Source organism: Diachasmimorpha longicaudata, chromosome 4, assembly GCF_034640455.1.
Source record: "Diachasmimorpha longicaudata isolate KC_UGA_2023 chromosome 4, iyDiaLong2, whole genome shotgun sequence".
Lineage (NCBI taxonomy): Eukaryota > Metazoa > Arthropoda > Insecta > Hymenoptera > Braconidae > Diachasmimorpha > Diachasmimorpha longicaudata.
The window spans coordinates 7299662-7323038 of NC_087228.1; the positions used below are offsets into that span (position 1 = coordinate 7299662).

A 23377-nucleotide genomic window follows, 5' to 3' on the forward strand; every position below is an offset into this window, starting at 1 on the left:
GTCTAGTATACGCACGTGCTAAATTCATCTCCGTTCGTTGTTTTCACGCCTCCAACTGCATGCGGATATCATATGGTACAGTCATTTAACTGAGCCATTTTCATCGAGATTTTACAATAAGTAAATAATCATCTACTTAGGAAACAAAATTATTCACTAAAAGAAATTTTTTCGTTCGACAAATATATGATTTTTATGTTGATGGTAATTGCTCCATTACAACGGGAAAGTTCTGGAAATTCACGACAATAAATTGTTTGAGTTTGCTAGAATTTCCTATTAAATTTCTTCAGCCAGGTAATACCACTCTCATTAGGTCTCTGATACCTTGAAAGGCCCATATTCCCCCGCCAAATCCTACATGACTTGCACTTTTATCATAGAAATAGAGCCGTCACAATTCCGGAAATAGCGGCCTGTATTTTATCGCCGAATGGGGGCCTCTTTTATCGAAGAAAAGATAGACAGATGAGTTGGCTCTTCGAAAAATCCCACAGTCAATACAAGAGTGTGATAAACTGGTATCGAATCGCCAATAATTGGAGCACCGAAACAATTCACTGTATTGGACGCCTCTTCATAATTACCTGACTAAAAATACGTTTCATTCTGATCCATTCGATCAGTGAATGAACTGTTCAACCAGGACACGAAATGAATTTGATGGAATTGTGTTAAAAATATTTATTATTTACTTACATAAAGTACAATAGTTGGGTGTAACAACGAGGTCTCTCAACACAATTGCGTCAACAAATGCAACACTTCCATTTTTTCTCTCATCATTGATTACGTGATGTCTATCAATTTAACGATAAGATACGTATGATACAAGTTTATTTATCATTGCATGACTCTCGAAAAAAATCAAACGTCCATTAAAATCTTGATTCCTTTGTAATTTATATTTTTACGATTTTTATGATAATCTTCGTTTGTCAGCCATTATTCACGTGGTGAAGTGGATTTTTTACAGAATTTTTCATTTGCCTCAGAGCTGTCTAATATTGGAGCATCCAATTGTTGTGAAGTTATGGGATTCAACGATATTCATTAGATGCTAGAGATGAACTTGAAGTTGATAATATTCTTTTGAATTTTTAATAAAAAAAATGAGTTTTTTCATTGTTTGAAACAATCATGTGATTTACATAAATCAGATCTTATTCGAAAGGTTTAAAAATTTTCTTGAAAATGGTATTAAATGTCATGAGCCCTATAAAGTAAGACCTCGATTTCCCTTAATAGGTCAGAGTTAATTTGACTCTTACTTTCAACATCATTTCGCATAGATCTTCACATTTGCAAAATTTGTTAGAAACCAATCAATCAATTAAAATCTTCGATATCTTCTAAACTAATAATACGATTCGGACACGTCACATCTCATTTTAAAGCTCGAAAAATAATCTTCAAAATGAAATCAAACTCACCAAATTTCACTCTGCCGATTTCGAGTTACCGCTAATCAAACACCGGTTGTTCCACTGCTTCAATTAAGGCTCGTGTGGAATTATTCGAGCTCTTGAACGTCATCCAGCGATCATCTATCAACGATAATAATAATAATGATGATACTAATAATAATAAAGAAGTCGGAGAGCCGAAGCATCGTTCAGTGATCTCATTCACCAGGAAAATAATTCATCCAGGCCTTAAGAGCAGTGGAAGAATCCGATGTTTCCATGCGATAGTAAATTTATCTTTCACTTCATGATCACTGAACAACAGGATTATTAAACAAAAGAGCCAGCAACTCTGGTTGTGACAGATCTCTCTTATACTTCTGCATAATATCCTGAACTTTAAGTCTTCGTCTCACATGAGGTGGATGATAGCTGTCGTTGTCCAGCCTCTTTCTCCTGGCCATATTAATGGCCGTCTGTCTGACTAGTGTACCCAAAACTCTTCTGGACAGAACCATTCCATCGATCAAGGGAGTCGCCAAATTAATTCTGGAGGCCGGGCCCTGGAGTTTCACCCTCAGCAGACCATTTGACAAGGAATGAAGATAAATCAGGAGTACGTCAGACGCCTGGGAAGTCCGGCAATTGGATTCCAATCCAGTACTCGTGTAAGGGAGTAGTTGATCAACCGGGAAGTGTGCGTAGTCTTCCAGACTCTCCAGCCATACGACCATTATCTTCGTCTCCATTTGGCCTGGGAATGAGTGTTTAGTGGTGCGTCTCGATCTCACCGGATAGTCCGAGTTTGATGATACACTGGGTGGTCCTGAACTCGTAAGACTTGACGGCTGTTTCTCAAGATCCAAAGACATTGTCCTGGAGGTTGTGGTCTGCGAGACCTGAGGGACATATCCACTGTCCAATCTTGATGCAGTCCTGGTGGACGAATGTTCGCTACTACTCCTTTCATAGGTGCAATTATACCCAGTACTGCAGTCACTGCTGCATATCCCTTGATCCTCAAGGCAGTCAGCCACCTGCTGGCTATTGCTATTTGTCCTGGAAGTTGCTGTGGGTACGATGAAAGCTATTTCCGAACTGACATCTGCCCAGTACAGGACGTGCGTATCACCACTGTACAGGGAACCCCCGTTTTCACTGACACTCGGCATCGTATTATTCTGGGACGAACTGGCGCTTGGAGTGATCCTCCAGGAAGTCGTCACCTGTCCCGTCCAACCTGCATGATCCCTGACCTTTACTGGCCACCCCAGAGAGTTCAGAAACTCCAGAAAATGATCGGAAACGTTCTCTTTGCTCACGACATTCGATAAAATGTCACCTGGCGCCCTTTGGCCGGACTTGACGTAGAAAATGTGAACGGTGTCGCATGTTCTGGAGTTGGTGTTGTCGAGACTCTCCAGATCAGCGCAGAATCCGGGAATAGAGGGATCCAACGCTGTGATTCCAAGAGAACGATCGTTATCGTCCAGTGTCGTTGGGTCAAAACCGATGAAGCCGAAGTGGCTGAGGAAGAGCCTCGCCGTTTGGAATTCGTGCGCATTCGTGGGGGGCTGACACTCCCGGTAGTTCTCGCGATCGTTACTAGACGCCTTCGACACCTGATCGATTTGGGATTCAATGGCTATTTGGGAGTCAAGGATCTGCGAGAGAAGATCGTGCTGTTCTTTCACAGTTGCGTTGTCGTTCATCACTACCTCGAGACTCGGGATTGATTCATCCACCTGTGGGGAATTTTCAATTCGTTATTGGTGGACATTCCTGGCGCATAATTCAAAGTTACTAAATATTAATAGCATGCCAATCCTGCTCATCTGTTTTGAAAATTTTCATTGAATATTGAATGGAATTTTATCTTCCTGGACAACTTTTCCGTCTTCTTCTCCACCATTTCTACGGAAAAAATTACGAAGAACAATTTTTCATTACGAATTCCGCGACCATTTCCTGCATATATCTGTGCGCCTATTCAGAATTCTCCATGAAATCTTACCTTGCAGTGAGGAATCTTGTCAACATTATCAGGAAAGAATCTCGGTTTATAATCAGTCCGCGGTAGTGTCTCGGCCAAAGGAAGAGGTCTGCCGGGGTTCGGGTTGATGCTCTTGACTCCGGACTTGTGCCTCGGCAGATGTCGCAGGTTCATGGTCCAGGCGTGACGCCCAAAGGGTCCTCTGATGACGAGGGTGACGGTCGGATGAGGATCCTTGCAACTGTTAGCCGAATGCTCCGAGGTGCCCTCCAAGATGGCGAGCATAGTTGCGTTTTCAGCCACAAAATAGCGGAATCGCTCGACGGCCTGGGGACGTGAGAGGCTCTCTTTGAGGCTCTGCTCCAGGAGAGACACCTCGTCCAGAAGGGACGAGAGGGACTGAGCGCCACAGGCACTCGGAAAATAACCGACTTGCTCGAGGACAATCGCCAGGAGACCATCTGCCGCATCTCTAACACGCATTGACGCCGGCTTCAACTCCTTCTCGTCTTTCATTTTGATGGGTTCACCGGGCTTTCCAATGCTCTTTGTCCCTGACACTCCGAGCTCAACCACCTCCAGGACTGTAGTTAGACAGTCTTTGTCCTGGAGGAGCTGGGGATGAGCGGTAAGCCAGGTCGTTAGGCACCCGAATGCCGCTACTATCGACGAATGGAGGTCTTTGGAGTGCGCTGGCGGTGGACGCCAACATTGATAAGTTATGTAGTCGCACAGCCATTTGACAGCTCGCTTACATTCGAGGGAATCTGTTGAAGATTTGGGGAAAATATTTTTTAGAAATGTCCCCGAATGAGCATTGCGACTTGAGTTTAATTTGAGTGACGTGAAAGATTGTTAACTTGTTTAATCATTTGTAATTGTAAAAAAAAATATATCTCAATGGAGGAGGGGAAGAAAGCATCAATATTGACCACAAACATCTGATTGTCGGCCATTGAATAAAGATATAACTATATTAATTCCATAAACAAAAGATGTTTATGACAAACCTGTCAATCTCCTCGCTGATTTGTAAGTAAAAACAAGGGATAAATTATTTTATAATTTACATGTTAAGGCTCAATGAAAAAAAGTCCACGAAATGTGTCAATATTCACCTGTTTCACGTATGTTGGTCCTCGCCAAGCCTGACAGTAGCTCAAGAGCAGCCAGAGAAATATTCAGATCAGTCTTCCACGACGATATTAACCGATGGCAGACTAGATAGGTCGCCCTTAAGAAGAGGGCATGAGCTGAGTCTAGAGAAGACAAATCAATTACTCCAACTAATCCAGACGTCGTCCATTGTTAAAAAAAAAATTGGCACACGAGTACTGTTGTTGATCTCGTATTAAAATGGCAATAGCATCCACGAAGAATTGGAAAACACTTAACGCACGTGAGTGCAACTGTAATTCAATGTAAGCGCACAAATCAATGTATTTACCAAAAGCAGGCGTATCATCCTGAACGGTGGACACGTCGTCCCCCAGGGAGCGGAGGTCACTGCAAATGCTTATTTGACTGGTCGAATCGCTGCTGACTATAGAAGCAGCGTGATGATATCACAATGACGAATGCCCAAAGGTGCAACCAAAATGAAAAATAAAACGAAAAAAAAATGGCTCGATATCACAATGCACACAGTGAAAAGTATTCAGTAAAAATTAAGAAACAATTGACAACTCAAAAATCCTCGTACTCCAACAATTTTGATGAAGGTAATGAGTTATGTTGATTAGAAATATATTTGAATTTAACCACGCAAAGGGCTAGACTGAGAGGGTCAAATCCGTGGAGTAGGGCGACCCCGGAATAAATAGTTACTACCCCACGGGAAAAGTGGCGCTACAAGCGAACTGTCCTCTTTGGACGTCTGTGATGCATCTGGTCTTATAGTTTGTGCTGTAGTCTGCACAAAGCCGCGTGTTTTCACAATAAATCCACATTCCCAGTTTTGTTACCAAGAAAGAGTGATTGAGAGGTACCAAGCAATTACATTCCTTTATCAACAAATAAGTAAAATACATTATACGATACATTGGTATCAACCTTTGCCAGTTATTTATAACCTTGTGCAACTGATATATCTGAACTGATAATTCGTGTAACCGAATTTTTGTGAGGTGATAAAGAGCGTCGTATGCAACATCGAATTACCCCGCGTGGATTTTCATGATGTCTGAAAGTGTAACCAACTTAATCACCATTGAACCCTTGACCGAGGACAATTATGATATCTGGTGTATGCAAATGGAGGCACTGATGGTCAAGAATGATTTATGGGAATATATCACTGGTGAGACTCCCTGCCCTGTTCTACCTCATGGTGCAGATAAAAGAGCCACTGCTGTACATGAATCAAGTGTCCAACAGTGGAGACTGAATAACAGGAAGGCACGATCAGACCTGATTCTTTCGATCCACCCTTCGCAACTGAGGCACCTGCGAGGCATCACGTCTTCCCGTGGGATTTGGCTTAAATTGCGTTCCATTTATTCATTGACTGGTGTAGCCAAGAAAAAACTGTTTAAGCAGTTGATTCTGTCAAAAATGTCAGAGAACAGTGATCCACGTGACCACATTGATAAAATTGATAATTGTGTGAGTATCTTGAAAGATATGGGGTCAGAAATTGATGGAGATCTTTTGGCAATGATGTTGTTGTACAGTTTACCCCAGTCGTATGACGAGCTTCGCGTTGCTGTTGAATCAAATGATCAATTCCCTACAGTGGATGTATTGAAATTACAAATTATTAAGCAGTATGAAGCGAGGATGGCGAATGGTGGTGGTCAACGGAGCCCAGACTCGTATATTCACCAAGCTGGTCATTCTAAGTCAGATGATCAAGATGAACGTAGCAGTAATATACCAGATGCAGTTGAAGATACCAATAATATCCCGAATAAAGGTACCAGTAACAATAATACAAAGAAGATACCCCATTGTTTTTACTGTTCCAAAAAAGGCCACCTAAAACCCGACTGTCCAAAATTAAATAAGAAAAACGTCCCCGATGTCAACGGTGTAGACAACTAAGAAAAGGGTCTCAGGAGGCTGGACAAGTCAGACAACGATAAGAAGGACACTCATCTTGGTGATCATGGAACACTCAAGGACGCTACGAGTGAACTCAATGAAAAAATAAGACTAAATAAATGGACATTTGCCAGCGGATCTACTGTTTACGTATGGGGTGTGAAGAAGGACTGTGGTCGGGGAGATGACTTTCAAAGGAACATTCTGTAAAACTTCTCATGATTACAAATAAAAGTCATAAGAATATGACGTTGAACGATACTTGTTTTCCTCCATGATTTACCTATTAATCTGCTTTCTGCTGCTAGAACTACAGATACCGATGCTTATGTTGTAACGATACTTCTGTATTACCTGCCCCCAAGAATCGGCTAATTGAGCAAATAGGCGAAAGAATAGGGAATCGATATTGTGTTTGTCAGAAGAGAGAAAGTGATGAGCGGTCCAGCTGTGCAAAGCATGAGTTGAATATCATGCTTTGGCATGGACGAATGGGGCAGTTGACCATGGGGGATCTGGTGAACCTACTTAAGATTACTAACGTCACCAAGAAATCTCGTGAAATTCAGTCATTCTATTCTATTGAAAATTATCTTCTCGTTAATTTTAGCTCATACTTTTTTAAAATTTTGCTTCGAATTTTTTTCGTCAGATAATTTTTACTGAATTTTTCCTTTGTGTAGAGGAGACGTGGAGCAATATGAAATCATTGGAAAAAATATTTATTACATGAAAATAATTTATTTTATGTTAATTTTAAAACACATGGTCTCGTAACTTGAAAAATTGGACGGAAAACAATCTAGATAGCATTCGTAAACGAGTATATCCGGCCATTATTTTAAAAAAAGAACATGAAAATTCTCAAATTTCATTTTGTTCCACAATCCGCCAGCTTCGAAATACGAGCCACAAAGTCACGAAAGCAGTTCAAATACTTCCAAGAAAACGTAAATAATAAGAAAGAGAGATCTCAAGCTGTTGAAGTTTCGTTGTGTTATGTAAGTACTATCTCACGTGATTATTAAAATAAAATTTACCAGAAGTCAGTAGATTCGTCGATGTGTCATTGTCCACTGCATCCAGAGGCGCCGATTGTTCCACTTCTTCGGCGGTCGCCGAGTCTTGGACACTCAGGAGTAAACCACCTTAACAAATCATCGTGAATTCAGTTGATTGGTCTGAATTTATAAAAAAAAAATAATGCAATAATGTACCTAATAACATGTGCGTATTCAGAGGATCTGATTCCACTTGTAGAGCATTTATCAGGAGATTCATAAGTCTGGGCTTCAGTTGGCCAAATGTCAGAGGAGTTTTATCGGAATTATTGTCCATTGTAGAGAGGGAGAATTCTCGAATTGGTAGATTCTGAAAGATAAGTTACTTTTGAGGATTGAGCCTTTTTGATGAATATATCGAACGCGAGGGAAGACAGTAAAATTTTTACTACAACGTGACGTTTGTTTCTAGTCGATTTGCCGTATTGTTAAACAGTGGAAAAAATTGATTTACTGTTTATTCTGACACTAATAAAAAATATAATTATAATATTAAAAAAATGCATTTACCTGAAAGTGTAAGGGTAGTGCCAGCATTGATATCAGCATTTGAATTGAGGCCCTTCGAAGTTCTATCTTCGAAACGTTGGATGACTTCAGCTTCAGATCTTTATCAGGGAGCACCAGCTCTAGGGCAGTTAGAACTGCTGGTGCGAGTATCTCAACCCCATCCAGATCCAACCTAAATAGATCGGCTGAGTTTGATAAAATACTGGCTAGAGTTTCCCCACACTCTCGACTCTATGAAGATATAAAAAAGAATCAATTGGCCTGTAAAAAGCGAGCTAAACTAGTGAATGAATTGAATGAATTCACGAGTTACTCTATCAATCAACTAATCAATGCCACAAAAACCCTAAAATTTCATACAAAGCGGTGATTAGTTCTTGATGGTGATTGATGAGAGCTATTCACCTCATCAACTCTGAGTCCTCGGTGCATCGCTTGATAGAACCTAGCTAAATACACCGGGAATATTTCCTCTCCAGTCTTTTTCGCGCAGAATATCCTGCAAAGGGCGCCCATGGCTTCGGCTTTCCCTGACTCATAGCGATCGATGCTCAATGATGTTGGGATTTCGTTGATCGTTTCTTGGAGGGAATTGGGGCCCTCTACTAGCACGGATGATGGTCGCTTCGAGGCACCTACTGGCTCTACGTATTAATTGGATTGTATGAAAATTTGATTTTGGTTACTTAGCGTGTTAGCTAGCTTGCTAGTGTGCTAAGCCTGCCTGATTCCTGGAGTTGCTTGCAAAAAAACTCACGTGGTAGGGTCTGGGACCAGCCATCAGTGCCAATAAATGCTGCTTCGAACAGCCACTCGCCAAAGAGATGCAAAACAGTATTGCACTTCGGTCGTCCCGGCGCCAGCGGGGGTCGAATATCACTAGTGAGGGATGTGGCAGCTGAAAATCATTCCATCACCTTAATCAACCCTTTTCAAAGGAAAACAACACCTCGTTAATATTTAAAATCTCTTACAAATTGTACTCGATGTAGAGGAAGGCCCGGAGTTGGCTATGTTGATGGACGTATTGGATATTCTACTTGTTGTCAGTCCAATCAGCGATGCTTTTGGTATTCCTATGTAATAAGTAGCATATGTCTAATAGTGATAAACCCTTCCGTTATAAATAAATATATTCACAATAAATTATCAGAAGAATTCTCTGACTAAAAACCGCTTCACAAAGCATTTGGCCCTGAATTACTCTCGAGTATAGTCACTCGGTGCAATAAAAACTGGTGCAAATGTCTTAGAAATACGAGAAATAAAGTGTGCTGTACCCTTAGTGACAGCTGATGGTGTAACGCTGAAACTTTTTGCAAGTCTGCGTTGTGTTGGGGGTGTGGGTGAGGGTTGGGGTTGATCCTTGGTTATTTTTTCACCACCAGCACCACCAATTCCAGAAACACTAGTGCTCGATAGTCCAGTAGTTGCGCAGCATTCTTCCCAGCAACAAGCTTGGGAAATGCCTGAAATATTTCCAGTCACCGTGCGATTATCCACGCATGCGAGAATTCAACAGATAATTTGAGGACTTTTCACTATGGCTTTAAAATTTGTCGTCTATTAAATATTTGCCTCAAAAGCCTCAAAATTCTCTATGGAATTTTTCCATGCGTGAGAAAATTTGTCTGAACCGACGTATGATAGTCCCCCCAGTGCTGGTATAGACAAGAGAGAATCTCCAGAGGTTTTAAAAAAATGATGACTCACCTAGAAACGCATCGACTTGTCCTGCGATTCCTTTGATTGCCTTCAGAAATATCTGGGGGAGTGCTTGAAGACAAGGGTGCTGACAGGGGTCGATGACAAAGGGACTCGTTATCGCGTACTGCAGGAAAGCTTGAGTCTGGGAGACTACTCCTGGCCGACAGAGATCGACTGGATCACCAACTGTTCGCAATAGTCGATACCACGCCTGGGCAACTGCTTCGTCGGACATGGTTGGAGGTATGAGTTGAGCATCTTCATCGCCTGATTCAATAGCAGGAAATTAATTTTGTTGAGTGATGATATTCACTTCCATATTTACCAAATTTATAACAATTATAAAGATGTTTTAATGTAAAAATAAAAAACTGTCTTCGACGTTTGACCACTTGACTAGTAGATTGAATAACGTACTGATTTTCAATCCTGGGAACATGGGTCCGTACATGATATTCAAAAGTCTGGCAGTCAGAGCAAGACAAACGCGATTCCATTGTTCGATCAGTGCGAGACGATGTCGCCATCGGAGACAGGATTCTCTCAGGGTCCTCCACAGAGGTGGGGAGGGGAATTTTTTCTCGCATGCCACCAGCCAAACCTCCAGCAGAACCCCGAGGACTCTCTCGCAGAGTTGCTCACCAGCGTCCTCTCGAACTGCTGGTGGAGCCAACAAGGAATCATTGATGCCGATCAGGAACAGCAGGAGACTCTCCCAAGTCTCGCCATCCAGAGCCGCTGGGCCTCTTGCTACTTGCTGGAGGGTCCTCAGGACTCGGTGGCACAACACAGCTTGTCGATTTATCGTATCGGTACCTGATAATTATCATAAGAAAGTAGTATTTGCACTTAGGGAAGAATATTCAAAGTGCTAATTTTGTTTGATCGAGATCATTCGTCGATTGAATAATCACAAAAGAAAATGATATTTGGGAACACAAATAGAGTATTCTGTTACCTATATCCAGATATAAAAACGGCCAGACTATGGAAAGATGATCACAATGAGTTCAAAATTTTCAGAATTATTTTCAGAATGAGAATCCGAGAATTTTCAAGGTACGGGTGATAAAATTGCAGAGCAAGTACAAATCAAAATGTCTAACAGATCTTTTCCAACTTTTAATAATTCATTAAATTATTAATAAAAATCAAAATTATCATTACTATAATTATCTTGTAGAATTAAAATATCAACTTTTCTGGTCTCATTCCCACAATATTTCTCCACTTTCACCTCTTCAATTTTATCACACACGAAAAACCCTTGAAAACAAAAAAGCGACTAATGGTCCCTCACCTTCACCCTTCCTCGGCACGAATAAATTATGAAAATGGCTAATGATTTTTCTGGCATAGAAATTAGGATCCTCGATGATGGGCTTTGGAACTGAAATCTTTGGGGATGTGTAGAGTGCAGAGAGCCATTCGCAGTAGACGTTGACACAGTCACGAACAGTGTCATGTTCTGATAAGGGTAAGGACAAGCCGAAGCAAATGACTTCCATGCACCACTGGACCTCCCTGTCGGTGTCCAGGGGACTGGTCTCGGCAGCCTGAGAAATTCCAAGATTCGCAGCTAGTTGTTTGACGATCGACAGGGCGACTTCACGACCAGCCCCTGGGGAAAATTTCTCGAGGACACTTCGACTCTCATCCGAGCCTCTTTGGATCAGGTGGCTCAGGGATGCCCATTCGGAATACATTCCGCCTCCGGAATCCTGAGAAAATTGGAGCTTTACATGACAATATTTTAGGGTGAGAGAAGAAAGTCGATCAATTCATCCTCAGGATCATTTGACGTTTTGTAAGTCGGTTAGAGCTTCGTAAATTTTGATTTCTTTCGAAATGAAAAAATAGGTAGGAGAGAGACAGGAGCAAAACGGATAGTCTTCAAAGGTCAATAACGCAGAAACCGCAGAGTCGATTTGAATGATTTTTGGCCACCTCAAAGTGTGAAAACAGAACTTCGAAATGAAAAAAAAATTGTAGAATTTCATTCGACTGATTCCAAGATATTCGCGATTGAAGGCCCAAATAATTTCAATGATTGATAATTCGAAATGTATTTTCAAATTGACGTGAAAAATTTTAAGGGATTATTTTTTACACCGTTTGCCGTTAGAATATGATACCAATTAAATATTTCCTTGGAAAGAACTCACATTGTTTACTTCTTACACATGAATTGCAAGTGCCCGATTTGCCGGGTACCAATTATTGTCTGTAAATTTTTTGAATCATCTTTCCTACCTTTTTTGCTCCTCTCTCATCCCAAAATCGAAGGTAAATAACAATCAAATCTGCCCTCACCCCAGAAGTGCAACATTTTAACGCAAATATCCGTGTATTATTCACAAACAATTAATTTTTATCACCACCCAGCTGAACACACGATTAATTACTCTCGAACAATTATGTACACAACACTTTTGGAACAGCTGCACAGTTATAGTGATTGCCCTCCCATCCATCTACCTATATAATTATGAAATAGTGACATTACCTTTAGATTAACTCTGTTAAATACGCCCAAATTCATAGATTACAATCAGCTATAACGGTAATCACCCACAAATGAATAAAATCTTTCTGATTTTGCAATAACACTCGGCCAATAAGTTAGTTAATAGCCTCATTAGTAACGTGAAGCCACAGTTGAAACCGAACAATCAAAAACACCTGTGAAGTGGAGTTGTTGATGGTGTCAAATAATTTTCACATTATTTTTTGACACTTCAGCCCAGCTTCAGTTATGAAAGGGAACATTATCACTGCAGCGCCATGACGGTGCTTGGGGGAACTATTAGGCCAGACGGTGGTGGGAGATGATTTTATTTGTCGTCATAAGGTTCAAATCACTTGAATCTAGAGTAAAGTCTGGGTAATGATAATTAAATAAATTAGAGGCACTGTTATACTTGTTTATTTGAATGACAAGCAGTTACAGGAGATAAAATAAACCTTAATGAATGTGCAGTATGCATTATTGGACATGTCCCAACAAAGCTGACTTGATTTGAATTGTCCCATAGGACACCCCTCTTATTTCCAATGTGTAAACAATTGAGATGATTATGGACCGTTGTTATGTTCTAAAGTTCCTTCGGAAGATTATCGTTCTGAGGAGTTATCAGTGGATGGCAACAAGCCCTGACTCCAGGAGTTTTTGAAGTTTCTCAGCGATCGCTGGGTTTTTCAGGTGATCTTGTAAAGCCTTAGGATCATTCTGCATTTGTTCCAAGATGAGTCTCATGGCGGGATCCCTGAGAATGCTCTGCACTTCAGGATCGGCCATAGCCCTTTTCCTGACCTCCTCAGGATTGGAATCATAATAAACCGAGCAGCTGCGATATCCCTCGTTGGCCTCAGCATTATTAGGATCGAGTCCCAGAGCAGTTTGATACGCTTTGAGTGCCTTCGTGTGCTGTTGCATTCCTTGCAGAATCTTTCCTTTCCTGACCCACCCCTTGACAAACTTAGGATCCAACTCCACACATTTCTCACAATCCTTCAATCCCAGATCAAATGCCCCAAGCTTCGTGTAGCAAGCAGCCCTGTTGCTGTAGTACTTCGCATCATCTGGATTTCTCGCAATGGCCTCAGAGTAGTGTTTAACGGCGGATGCATAATCACCATCCTTGAACTTCTGATTCCCCAACTCCTTCTCCTCTTCAGCCTTGGCAGGATCGATATACGCCTTCTTCTCCTCCTCCTTGATCTTCTGCTCAATGTCTGAAAGCAGTGTCTTGATATCGGGTGTTCTGTGCTCGGACATTGACTTCTCATAGAAAGTCTTGGCTTGTTTCAAGTTGCCCATCTTCTTGTGGGCATTACCAATTCTGGTAAAGGCCTTGGCAATGAGTTTGAAGTCAGCCCTGTTCTCCCTGCCAACTTCAATTGCTTTATCACACTGTTCGATGCACTTGGTGTACTCCTTCTGCTCGAAATAAACAGCAGCAATGTTCAAAAGATAAGTTATATCAGTTGGATCGAGCTCAACAGCTTTGCTGTAGTGAGTTAAAGCGGCTTCGAAGTCCTTCTTCTTGTAGCTGTCGTTTCCCTTTTGCTTCTCAGCCACTGCTTCTTGTTTCTCAGGTGTCAGAGTGACAACTTCCTCTTTGGGTTTGGGTTTCTCCTCTGGTGGTGGGTCCCGCTTGGGGGGATCTACGTCCATGGAGGAGCCCATTGAATCACCGTCTACGTCCATCATGTTAAAACCCAAGAGAACACTCAGGGTTGTTAGAATTTTTGGTTCCTGGAGTTTAGTTCCCATTGATAGTGGATTACTTCGTAACTCCTGCAGGAGTTTCATGTATTCTGGATCATCCAGGTAGTCCCTCGTTCGCGGATCATTTCGAAGTTTTAGGAGGAGATCTGGACTGTTGAAAGGATTAGGGAGACTTGAAGAAGACGATTCCTGCGATATCACCTCGCTCAGGCTCTCTTTTAACTGGGCATTATTGGGGTCCAGTTGTAGACCTGTTTCGTATGCTTTTCTCGACTCTTTCAGGCGACCCAGGTATGCCAGGGCACTCCCTTTTCGCGAATAGCCTTTTGCCCAGTCACTCTTCAGGGACACTGTACGCTCTGCGTCCTCCAGGGCCTTGTCGTACTGACCCGATTTGGCATACGCCGCTGAACGGTTGCTGTACAACACGTGATTGTCATTGTCGAGGGCTATCGCCTCCGTGTAATATTTTATCGCGTCGTCGTATTTGTTTTCCTGGAGTGCGGCATTCCCTTTGTCCTTCAGTATGGTTACCTGGTGTTGTGGAGAAATCCATACAGAGTTTAGTAAGACACAAATTGTAGTAAGAGGAAATTAGAAAGAACCAATGGGTCTGCAAGGACCAGGACATCTTCTGAGTGAATTTCACCGAATTTGGGATCATGGTCAAGATATTTTTTTCATTTTCAAAATGAGATTAAATTTATCTACATCCTTCTGTTGATTCAAAAGTTAGCAATCGTGGAACTGAAATCAATTCTAGTCATTCGTTGTCTCCATGCGGAAATGGCATTGGCAAATTTTCCTGGAGACGTTTCGGAAACTGGCATTCAGCTCCAACATTTCCCTCACATTTTCATGTAAAAAAATGATTTTTTGTGTAATCTAATACCTCTTTTGCTGATAAACTGATGGACATTTTGTTTCAGAGGTTAGGAAGGTTATAGAAAATATAATAATTAGAAGAAATCGAATGGCATAATTTTACCTGTGACATTACGTCGTTTGAGTTATGCTGTATTCAACAGTAATGAAAAAAACCTTGAAAGAAAAATTGGAGAAATCACTTTTGGAGTCTTGCTCCGTGCTTTGATGGGTTCTCGTGGCTTCTACTGTTGCGATGTTCACAGTTTACCGTGGGCTCTTCACTTTTTTTCACTCTATTCGGGATCGTTTAGTGAATAATGGCTCGTCGATGAGATGTAAGAAACAAATTGTGACTAATGAGACTCTTAAATGCAGTTGCACAAGTGGTGTTCACGGTTTGGCACCGGTGTCTTTATATTTGTGTACAGAATGCTGTAGAAAGCTCCAGAAACTTATTGGAACACGTTCTGTGCTGAGCGTTTTGGCAGTGGTATAATAATAATCATAGTAACGTTAAGGTGGGTTTTCAGTCGTATCTAACGACGACTGTCCAATGACCGCTGACGATGAGGTAGGTAAGGCCTGATTATTTTTCGCAAAAAGTAATTACTAATTCTATCGTTTGTTGTCATGTTTGTACTCATTGGTAATGAGCCGAAAATGTTTCGTTAATTTCTCATTTATTCTGAACAAAAGAATTAAACATTTAACACAAGTAGTGGCCTCTGGGCGCGCCAGACAGAACCCTTACGCCTACAATGCCGGTTTGACCGACGGTTTCGAATGACCTCACGTATTCTCAGGCAATTGATGCATTTGATACAACTAATTACAAAAAATTACTTTTTTGGAAAATAACATCACTGTCGAGGGCAAAATGAAATTAGGATTTGGCATGAGAAATTTCTAGTCTTCAGTATAAAATTTGAATGTAAAATATGAGATATACTTTTTTGTGTCTAGAAATCATGAAAAGTGGGTCTTTACGTCACCCAGACTTTTTGTATTTTCCATAATAAAAAATATTTATCTATTATCCGTCAATTTTTTATATTTTATGTCTTTTCAAAAACAAAACGCCATCTTAAACCCCAGTTCAACATTCAAGACAAATACGTGAATAAAAAACCGTTTCTTATTGCTCCATAATCTCCAACTCTTTAATTCTTATTCTTATTCTACTGGATTACACGAATGATTCATTCCATTTAGCATGATTTTGTACAATGTCTGATGAGATAAAAAATATGGAAATATGTTTGTATGAGGGTAATTATACTCAGGTAATTAAAATTTGCGAATGAAATATGAGAATTGCTTCCACCGAAGTCTAAATAACTCTGAGGAATAGGTCCATTAAATTTGTACAAATTCAATCGGCAAGAGTCATTTTTGAAATTCGAAAAATTCGAAACTAGACTAGAGGTGTTATTTTTCGAAATGACACACCTCTAGTCTATCCCTGACCGCCCAATCGAGAGAGGCCCGGAGCCGGTTCGAATTAAATGTTATGATTATCATAAAATAAAATGATAGTTGATATAAAGTAAATTTGGACGGATCGTCCGAGCGAGAAGTAAAATAAATTAATAAATCAAGTATTTCATCAGTTTCACATTTTCAATGTTCATCGGAATTTTTATACAGTCTCTAGAGGCTCTTTATGGAGTCTAGAGTTATTTAACCGAACACGTCTGATAGTATTTACTTAATTACGTCCAGCGATAGGGAAATTTCACGCGATCCCTTCTCTTAAAAAATATATCGATAATTTTCTAAGCACGACAACAACAAATTTTATTGTAACGTTTCCACTGTATTTTAATTATTTTAATTATTTTAATTTTATTACTTCCACAATTTTAATAATGGAAAATATATGGTTTTGAAATTCAAGCGAATTTCATCCTATTTTTGACATAATTCTGTTGACATATTTTTTGTAGAATTTCCTTGATGCAGTTTTTCACGTTTTTTCTTCCTCGTGAAAACATGATAACGATAGAAGGAAATAATTTATAAAATCTATGTTTGGAAATTCTAGAGGAAATGTGTCAATAGAAAATGTTCTACAGAACGATGGAATTATAGTTTTTCGTGGAAATTCATTTTCTACCAAGATTTCTGAGCAGACTTTTTTTTTTTAATCATTCAATAAAAATTTCTCGACGAAGTCTCTGAATTGCAAAAAAAATCCAATAGAATTTTCTCCCAGATTCCGCTAAAGATTAAAATTCCCATTAAATTTTATGCCTCAATTCCCACTCGAACGCCGATTCTGGGCTCTAGCCTGGACATCGTTGGTATGTGAACATCGTCTTCATCGGAGACGTCGCTTCCCTCGGAGTCCGACTCTGGTAGTGGTTCAGGTGTTGCGCCAAATTTAACGAGATCGTTAGCGAGCTGACTGTCTAGACAGATTGCAATTTGATATGCAGTGAGACCCGCGTAATTAGGAGTATCGAGACAGGGTCTGCACTCTTTCAGCAGAAACGAGACGACCTGATGACATCCATTTTCTATAGCAATGTGCAACACTGTTTTGCCGGAGAGGCCCTCCCTGGCCTCCAAGTCTGCCCCGAGTCTCAGTAATAAACGAACCAGGTCGACATGATTCTTAGCCGCTGCGATGTGCAAACAAGTTTCTCCTGGAAAGAAAAAAATTAATAAAACTTTCGAGTGAAGAATAGTTTCATTTTAAGAGAAACTAAAAGAAAGCTGGGCTTTACCATTGAGACATTTTCTATAGAAATTGCTCGGCTAGAATGTTCCAATTTTTTTTACGAGAAGAGCAAATCAACTCAACAAAATTTATTTACATTAAATTTATTTATGTCGAGGAATTACAAAGGAAAATATCAGAAAAAATTGACTTTAAAAAATATAGACAGAGGGAATAGATTTTTTTTTTCTGTAGAACTACAGATTTTAATAGAATAGCTTTATTGTGGAAAAATGTAGTGAAATGATTTACAAAAAGACAAATACTGGGCTATACAAGAAATGTCCCACATGACTCCCTCTATTCTTAGCCAAGAATGAACGCCAATTCTCCATTTTTACCCCCAGTTTATTTATAAAAAATAAAAATCGTACGTGCCTCCAGTGATTACAGACGCAAGTAGGAAGCTACTCTGAATCACTGCCCAAGACTTGGCTAGTCTCCCGAGATCCAAACTAGGATCGTAACGATCAAAGTGATTTTCTAAAATTAAAGTCTGGCATGCCCTGTCCCAACTAGTCCACGCTATTTAACCCCCACTGGCGGAGGGCAACATAACCTCAAATATCACTCCCTTCCCCCCCGAAATATTTCAAAACATGGCGAATAAAAATGTGTTTTTTGTCCTCGACCATGTAAAATCAACAAATCAAGTCTTCTGTCCACAGATCGGCCGGAATTACCGTTGATGTATGACTCAAATGTATAGAGAATCGAGGAAATCTTATGGGCATTGGTGCGAGGAATTTGTCCCCTGAAGGCTACGCCGGTGTCGGGCTTTCCCCAGAGATGACTGCAGGCGCAAATAACCCCGCAGGTATTTAAAAAAAAACAATCAAAAACATCGGACATGTGTCGTGGCTTGCGTGATGTAATATGCCGTTGCTATTATACGTTAATTTGTGAGTTTCTCAATGTCAATACCGCAGGTTTCTGGCGTAGCACAAATAAATGATTTGTTAATTATTAACTCAACCATTTTTAAGAAATAAAAGGAAATCATTAGTTGTTTGAACCAAAAGATTTTGAGGAATGAAATTATTTGATTTTCTTATTATTCAATTTTTTTTATTGTTTAAAATATTCAGCAAAAGTATCGGAAAGGGTGGGGCAATACGGTGCGTGTTCAGTGATCAATAACTTAAGACCAGTCGAAGGAAACTCGATGATTCTTTCCCTGTTTTGAAGCTCTGCTTTTGAGCTTTAAAATGGTAGAAAATCATTCGATTTCACTCTGCAGTTTTCGAGTTATCAGCCATTGACTTCGTCCCATTTATTTCAGTCTCCCTCGATTTTATCATTTTGTTAAACTAAAATTAATGATTTGTCAAGTGTTTTGAATCCCAGTGGTACTGGTGTAATCGGTATTAATGTTCCCATGAAAAACAATCATGCGTCCATACATTCTTTAAAACAACATATTTGCTTGATGAGCATTAAATAAAATGTATTGATGGCCTATTTTTACAATTCTCATGGCGATGGGATTTCCGCATGGCGTCATCGAGGTACTGGGTATTACCCGGAAATAAAAATAGCCATTACTTTCAGGAGAAAGAGGCTTTGAGTCATTAATAATTTTGAAATTGACAGGTTGATAAGATGGACAAGGCGATTTTCGAGTATCTACCGGTAAAAACATTGATAATGGCCTCTTCAATGATTATCGACTCATAATCAAATGATCTGATTTTAATTAAACCGTGGGCGGATCTACAGGGGTTTAATTGTTCAAAACAGGAGCAAAATAGTAGCTTTTTTCATAATTAGTTTGATTATTATCAACGATTTGTCTGGGAAATTAGTAAATCATGTGTTATTTCCCCAGAGGACTGAGTGGAGGAAAAATTCGTGAAGGAAAACAATTGGAGAAAACCCGAATTAATTATTTCCCGAACACAATTTTCTGATAGAATTCGATTACAAATTTGGCTTCTCCTTTTAAAAATTATTTTTTAAATTCCTTATTAAGGCACATAATGTTTTTTATGAAAGAAAACAAATGTCAATTAAAAAACAATTGATAAATAGAAGACACCAAAGAGTGTCATTATTTTCAGGGACCCCCCCCCCCCATCATTAGTGATGAAAGGACCGAAATGTAATTTCTCCTCGAAGAACAGCAAATCCGTAAAAAAACAGTTATTTTATCATTTGTTTTCTCCAAAATGCAGGTCATTAGAAATTTATTGCTGCGAAAGTTTCCTGACAGCCCCTGGGATTTCCCATCTTCAAATGTTGGCAATGGAAAGTTATCTTTGTCCATTGTGAACTGATAATGGCAAGTGAAAATCACAACTCTTGTTCCAATGTGTGGGTTTTCCCCGAGAGTCTCGAGTCGTTACGATTCACGTCCCCTCCTGAACTGATTCTTCTTCAATCCCAAATACATTCAGTGGATCGTAACGACAGCCCGATTGTAATTCCAGTTTCTAATTTAATATCCCTGACCATTCCTATGAATATACTTCTCATGCTTCATTAATTTTATCATAGGCTCATGACTCAAGCCGATAATGCAATTCAATAATCTATTTAAATAATGTTTTTAAGATCATGAGGCCGTGAAATGTTATCTCTATGTTCCCGTTAATAAAAAAATGAAATTGTATAACTTTAGCGATAAATTATGCAGTATGTTTGCGAAAAATTATGAATGTTATGTAATACCAAAAAAGTGATTCTGATTATTATAAAAAAATGTTTTAAAAACATAATCTTTATTTAGTCTGTCTAATTCTTTTTTTTAACATTAAAATCAATACTATTTGACATATTCCGTAGACGTCGTGTATTAATCTTATTCTCATTAATCAGTGAACATTTTTTCAATTAATTTTTTGTGATTCTCATCAACGAATGAAAAACCATTAGAAATTAATTTTTGATGATTTTGCCGACATTCAGCTAGCATTCAGCCGACTTTTATTTTGTACACATATACATGCGTAAGAACTGAGACAATAGGAAGGACACATTCTACATAGGGAACCGTGCAATGTGGTCGTTGGATAGTTGGGAAAATACGCGCACGACTATATCTGAGCAGGAATTTCTTGAAGCAGTCGTGTTGAACTGGGATTTCCCCGCGATAGAAAGAACGGCACTCGCATATTTTAAGCTCACTCTACCTGTGTATCAGTGTGATTTGTTTTTCGATAAGCGATGGGTTTTTGAGACTGATAGGGAGTGCTTTAAAAGCAATATCGTAAATGTCAAATAACACGCTGTAATCGCGATATGGGGTAATTGGGTCGAGGTTCAACTGGTGCAATTGTTTCAGTTGATTATTTTTTGCAATAATGATAGATGTTGGGCTTTTTCCCCAAGTAGAAAATTCACTCTTCCAAAGCTTTTGTGTTCTCAGCTTTAGGAAACATTTATGGTTTTATTGCTCCATTCATATAGCAGTGCCAAAAATAATTAATAATCATCAATTGCGTACTATATATTCAGAAAAATCGTGATCTGGCGATTTCATAAATTGTTGTATTAGTAATTCCTCGTCAAGTTTGTAATTGACATGAATATATCGTATGATACTAATGATAATGACTAAGTTGATGTGAATGCTTATTGTTCCCAAAAATGTATTGAATCAGTTTATACACGTCATTAATGTAGAATCATTGAGGAGAGTTTGTCATTTAGTCGTTTCATCAGTGGAATCCTGGCATTCCCACATATCTTGCGCCATAAATTTAATGTCAGCATTATTGACTTGATTGTGGATGTAGTAAAGTCCACTGACTATCGTCTGTTTATCGATGAATATTTCTAACGGAATAAAATGAGTACTCCCCGGTTGAGTAACGCCCACGGGATGTCCGACGATTATTTAGGGTCAGTTAACCGGGTATCCCATCTCCAAGAAGGCCAAAAAATTCAACCCACCGGTGTTAGAACCTTCGTTATACGTCCAAATTAGTCGATAAACATATCGACATAATTAAAAGGTCCCACAAACGTTCCCTGATTTCCTCCAAATAAAACTCGAGACAATACCTCGACTTCCATCAGGATATAACTCAAAACTCTATTTATCAATCGATATCGCAAGCAGTTCGAAACGATCGTCAAACGATAAATTGTAAAATTAAAACGAGCGATTGAATAAATGGATGCACCAGAGACTCACCCTGATAGTTGAGTTGTTCTAGATTCTGTGGTAGAGCCGGAATTTTCTTGTGGGAACCCAAGTAATTGCGCTCGATAGAGGCCACTGGATCTGTGAGGGCCCTTGCAGCAGCAAGATCACTAGTGGCACAGGCGAGGTGAAGGGCTGTGTTACCACGGCTGTCCCTCAATGAGGGATTGGCCCCTCCGAGGATCAGACGCCTGACGATTCTTGACTGCTTTGTGAGGACGGCGAGGTGCAGTGGAGCCTGGCCATCGTCGTTTACTATGTCCAGAAGGCAGGGGTGTGGAACCATTTTTATGAGGCTGAAGGCAGCTGCCTCGAGGAAGCCCTGGATTATTGCGATGTGAAGTTGACTGTGGGGGAATAAAAGGGTTGGGTTAATCATTGATGGTGGGCTGGGTGTTCAACGGATGTGCGTCGAATATGTTTATTTATTGAGAAATTTTTGGAGATTTTTTGTTTGATTTTGGTATTTGCCGGGATTTTCGTAAAAATGGCGTATTTTTATGTGATAGAATGGATCAAAATTGAGAGATTTTTAAGCTGTTCATTACGTAAAACATAAAATTTCACCTAAAGAATTTTCATTCAAAAAATCTCAAGGAAGCAATTTTTCCAGAAGAACGAAAAATTGAGTGATTTTTCTGATAAAAATCTACATTGTCAGGTTGAAAAAAATGTCAATAAACTGTTTTTCTCTCACAACGAATCTAAATTTAGAAGAAAGGGCGAAATATTTATGGAAAAATATTTTAAAAATTAAATGACCCTCAGGACCATCTTTATAATCATGTCATAAAAACTTACGTATCCCCATCCTGATCCTGGATATAATATAACTGCCAAGGTTCGATGCGTTTTTCCTCCTGGACCTTGACGACAATGGGCTCGAGTTCGGGTTCAAGCTGGACACTGTCACAACCCTGTGTCGCCTCAAGTCGATTTAATTCGACATTTTTGAGGCTCAGCTGGTTGAGGCTCTCACTGAGGCCCAGATCAACACCACTGTCAATCCTCATGGATACGTCCACACTTGCGTTCTCTCTATCGACAATGTGTGGTTCTGGCATCCTTGAATGCACTATATCTTCTGCGATATCTTCGCTGATATCTCTCGAAGAGGGAATATTCCCGGAGAGAAAGCCAGAATCCACAATTCCCGAATCCTCGCTTTGTTTTTCACTGCACACATTTTTCCTCACTTGCTTGTCGTTGTCACTCATCACTTGCTGCCACATGATGACGATTGTCAATTAATTGAATTTCTTGTTATTTTGATGATCTAGGGTGATGATTTGTATCACTCGATGTTTCGTTGATAGGTTAGAGTTCACTTTTGTGGTTAAGAGATTGTCCTTTACGTAATTGGAGACAGAAAAATTACAAATCGTCACAGATCGAATGAACCTCTCACGGTCACAGGCATTTCAATCTCGAGGTGATGGTATCCACATGCAGATATCACGATTTTATGGGGTAATTGATTGTAAAACAAGAGACTGTCGTTGTTCATTGCCCGAATTTTCGATTTTTTTGATAGAACTTGTGTTGATTTTCTGTGAGGAGAGGGACTTTTGCGTGTTGTGTGATGGTCGACGATGTTTGAGCTTCTGAGACGCGTAGTAGTTAACACTGCTGACCCCGCTCGAAGACTAAAAGCCTAAAACTCAGCAGAAAAGACAGGTGAATGACGAAGT

General features: G+C 39.8%; 3 protein-coding genes across 9 annotated transcripts; all 3 read right to left on the bottom strand.

Moving 5' to 3' along the window:
• Nucleotides 1–390: 390 nt before the first annotated feature.
• On the bottom strand, nt 391–12504 carry LOC135161170 (uncharacterized protein). Of its 7 annotated transcripts, none has more exons than XM_064118492.1 (17): nt 12226–12501; nt 11020–11440; nt 10678–10704; nt 10137–10535; nt 9726–9986; nt 9293–9481; nt 8987–9088; nt 8770–8910; nt 8418–8656; nt 8013–8243; nt 7659–7812; nt 7482–7589; nt 4847–4942; nt 4518–4658; nt 4410–4424; nt 3421–4166; nt 391–3151 (listed from the first exon to the last, which is right to left on the bottom strand). In XM_064118492.1, exons 1-17 carry the CDS (start codon nt 12259–12261, stop codon nt 1718–1720), a joined length of 4740 nt encoding a protein of 1579 aa, XP_063974562.1. In that variant the 5' UTR covers nt 12262–12501; the 3' UTR covers nt 391–1717. The 7 variants fall into 7 exon arrangements, with proteins under 7 accessions (XP_063974562.1, XP_063974565.1, XP_063974566.1 ...); XM_064118495.1 differs by having other exon boundaries at nt 12402–12496; XM_064118497.1 differs by lacking the exon at nt 391–3151 and adding an exon at nt 3158–3320 and having other exon boundaries at nt 12226–12504.
• A 125-nt stretch (nt 12505–12629) lies between these two features.
• LOC135161179 (stress-induced-phosphoprotein 1) lies at nt 12630–15260 on the bottom strand. The gene is made up of 2 exons (XM_064118523.1): nt 14939–15260; nt 12630–14484 (listed from the first exon to the last, which is right to left on the bottom strand). The coding sequence occupies exons 1-2, from the start codon at nt 14945–14947 to the stop codon at nt 12853–12855; spliced, it is 1641 nt and encodes a 546-aa protein (XP_063974593.1). The 5' UTR covers nt 14948–15260; the 3' UTR covers nt 12630–12852.
• A 220-nt stretch (nt 15261–15480) lies between these two features.
• Nucleotides 15481–23316, bottom strand: LOC135161184 (NF-kappa-B inhibitor cactus-like). Its single transcript, XM_064118532.1, has 3 exons — nt 22488–23316; nt 21678–22033; nt 15481–17465 (listed from the first exon to the last, which is right to left on the bottom strand). Exons 1-3 carry the CDS (start codon nt 22916–22918, stop codon nt 17065–17067), a joined length of 1188 nt encoding a protein of 395 aa, XP_063974602.1. The 5' UTR covers nt 22919–23316; the 3' UTR covers nt 15481–17064.
• Between the last annotated feature and the right edge of the window lie 61 nt (nt 23317–23377).

What these genes read in the sequence shown, in the direction of transcription:
- LOC135161170 (XM_064118492.1), bottom strand. Translation starts at nt 12,261, where the DNA reads ATGAATTTGGGCGTATTTAACAGAGTTAATCTAAAG. An exon ending in CGTGCCGAGGAAGGGTGAAG is followed by an intron (nt 10,705 to 11,019) that starts GTGAGGGACCAT and finishes ATCTTTCCATAG; the next exon opens with TCTGGCCGTTTTTATATCTG. An exon ending in GTTCCCAGGATTGAAAATCA is followed by an intron (nt 9,987 to 10,136) that starts GTACGTTATTCA and finishes CTATTGAATCAG; the next exon opens with GCGATGAAGATGCTCAACTC.
- LOC135161184 (XM_064118532.1), bottom strand. Translation starts at nt 22,918, where the DNA reads ATGTGGCAGCAAGTGATGAGTGACAACGACAAGCAAGTGAGGAAAAAT. An exon ending in CAGGATCAGGATGGGGATAC is followed by an intron (nt 22,034 to 22,487) that starts GTAAGTTTTTAT and finishes ATTCCCCCACAG; the next exon opens with TCAACTTCACATCGCAATAA. An exon ending in AGAACAACTCAACTATCAGG is followed by an intron (nt 17,466 to 21,677) that starts GTGAGTCTCTGG and finishes TTTTCTTTCCAG; the next exon opens with GAGAAACTTGTTTGCACATC.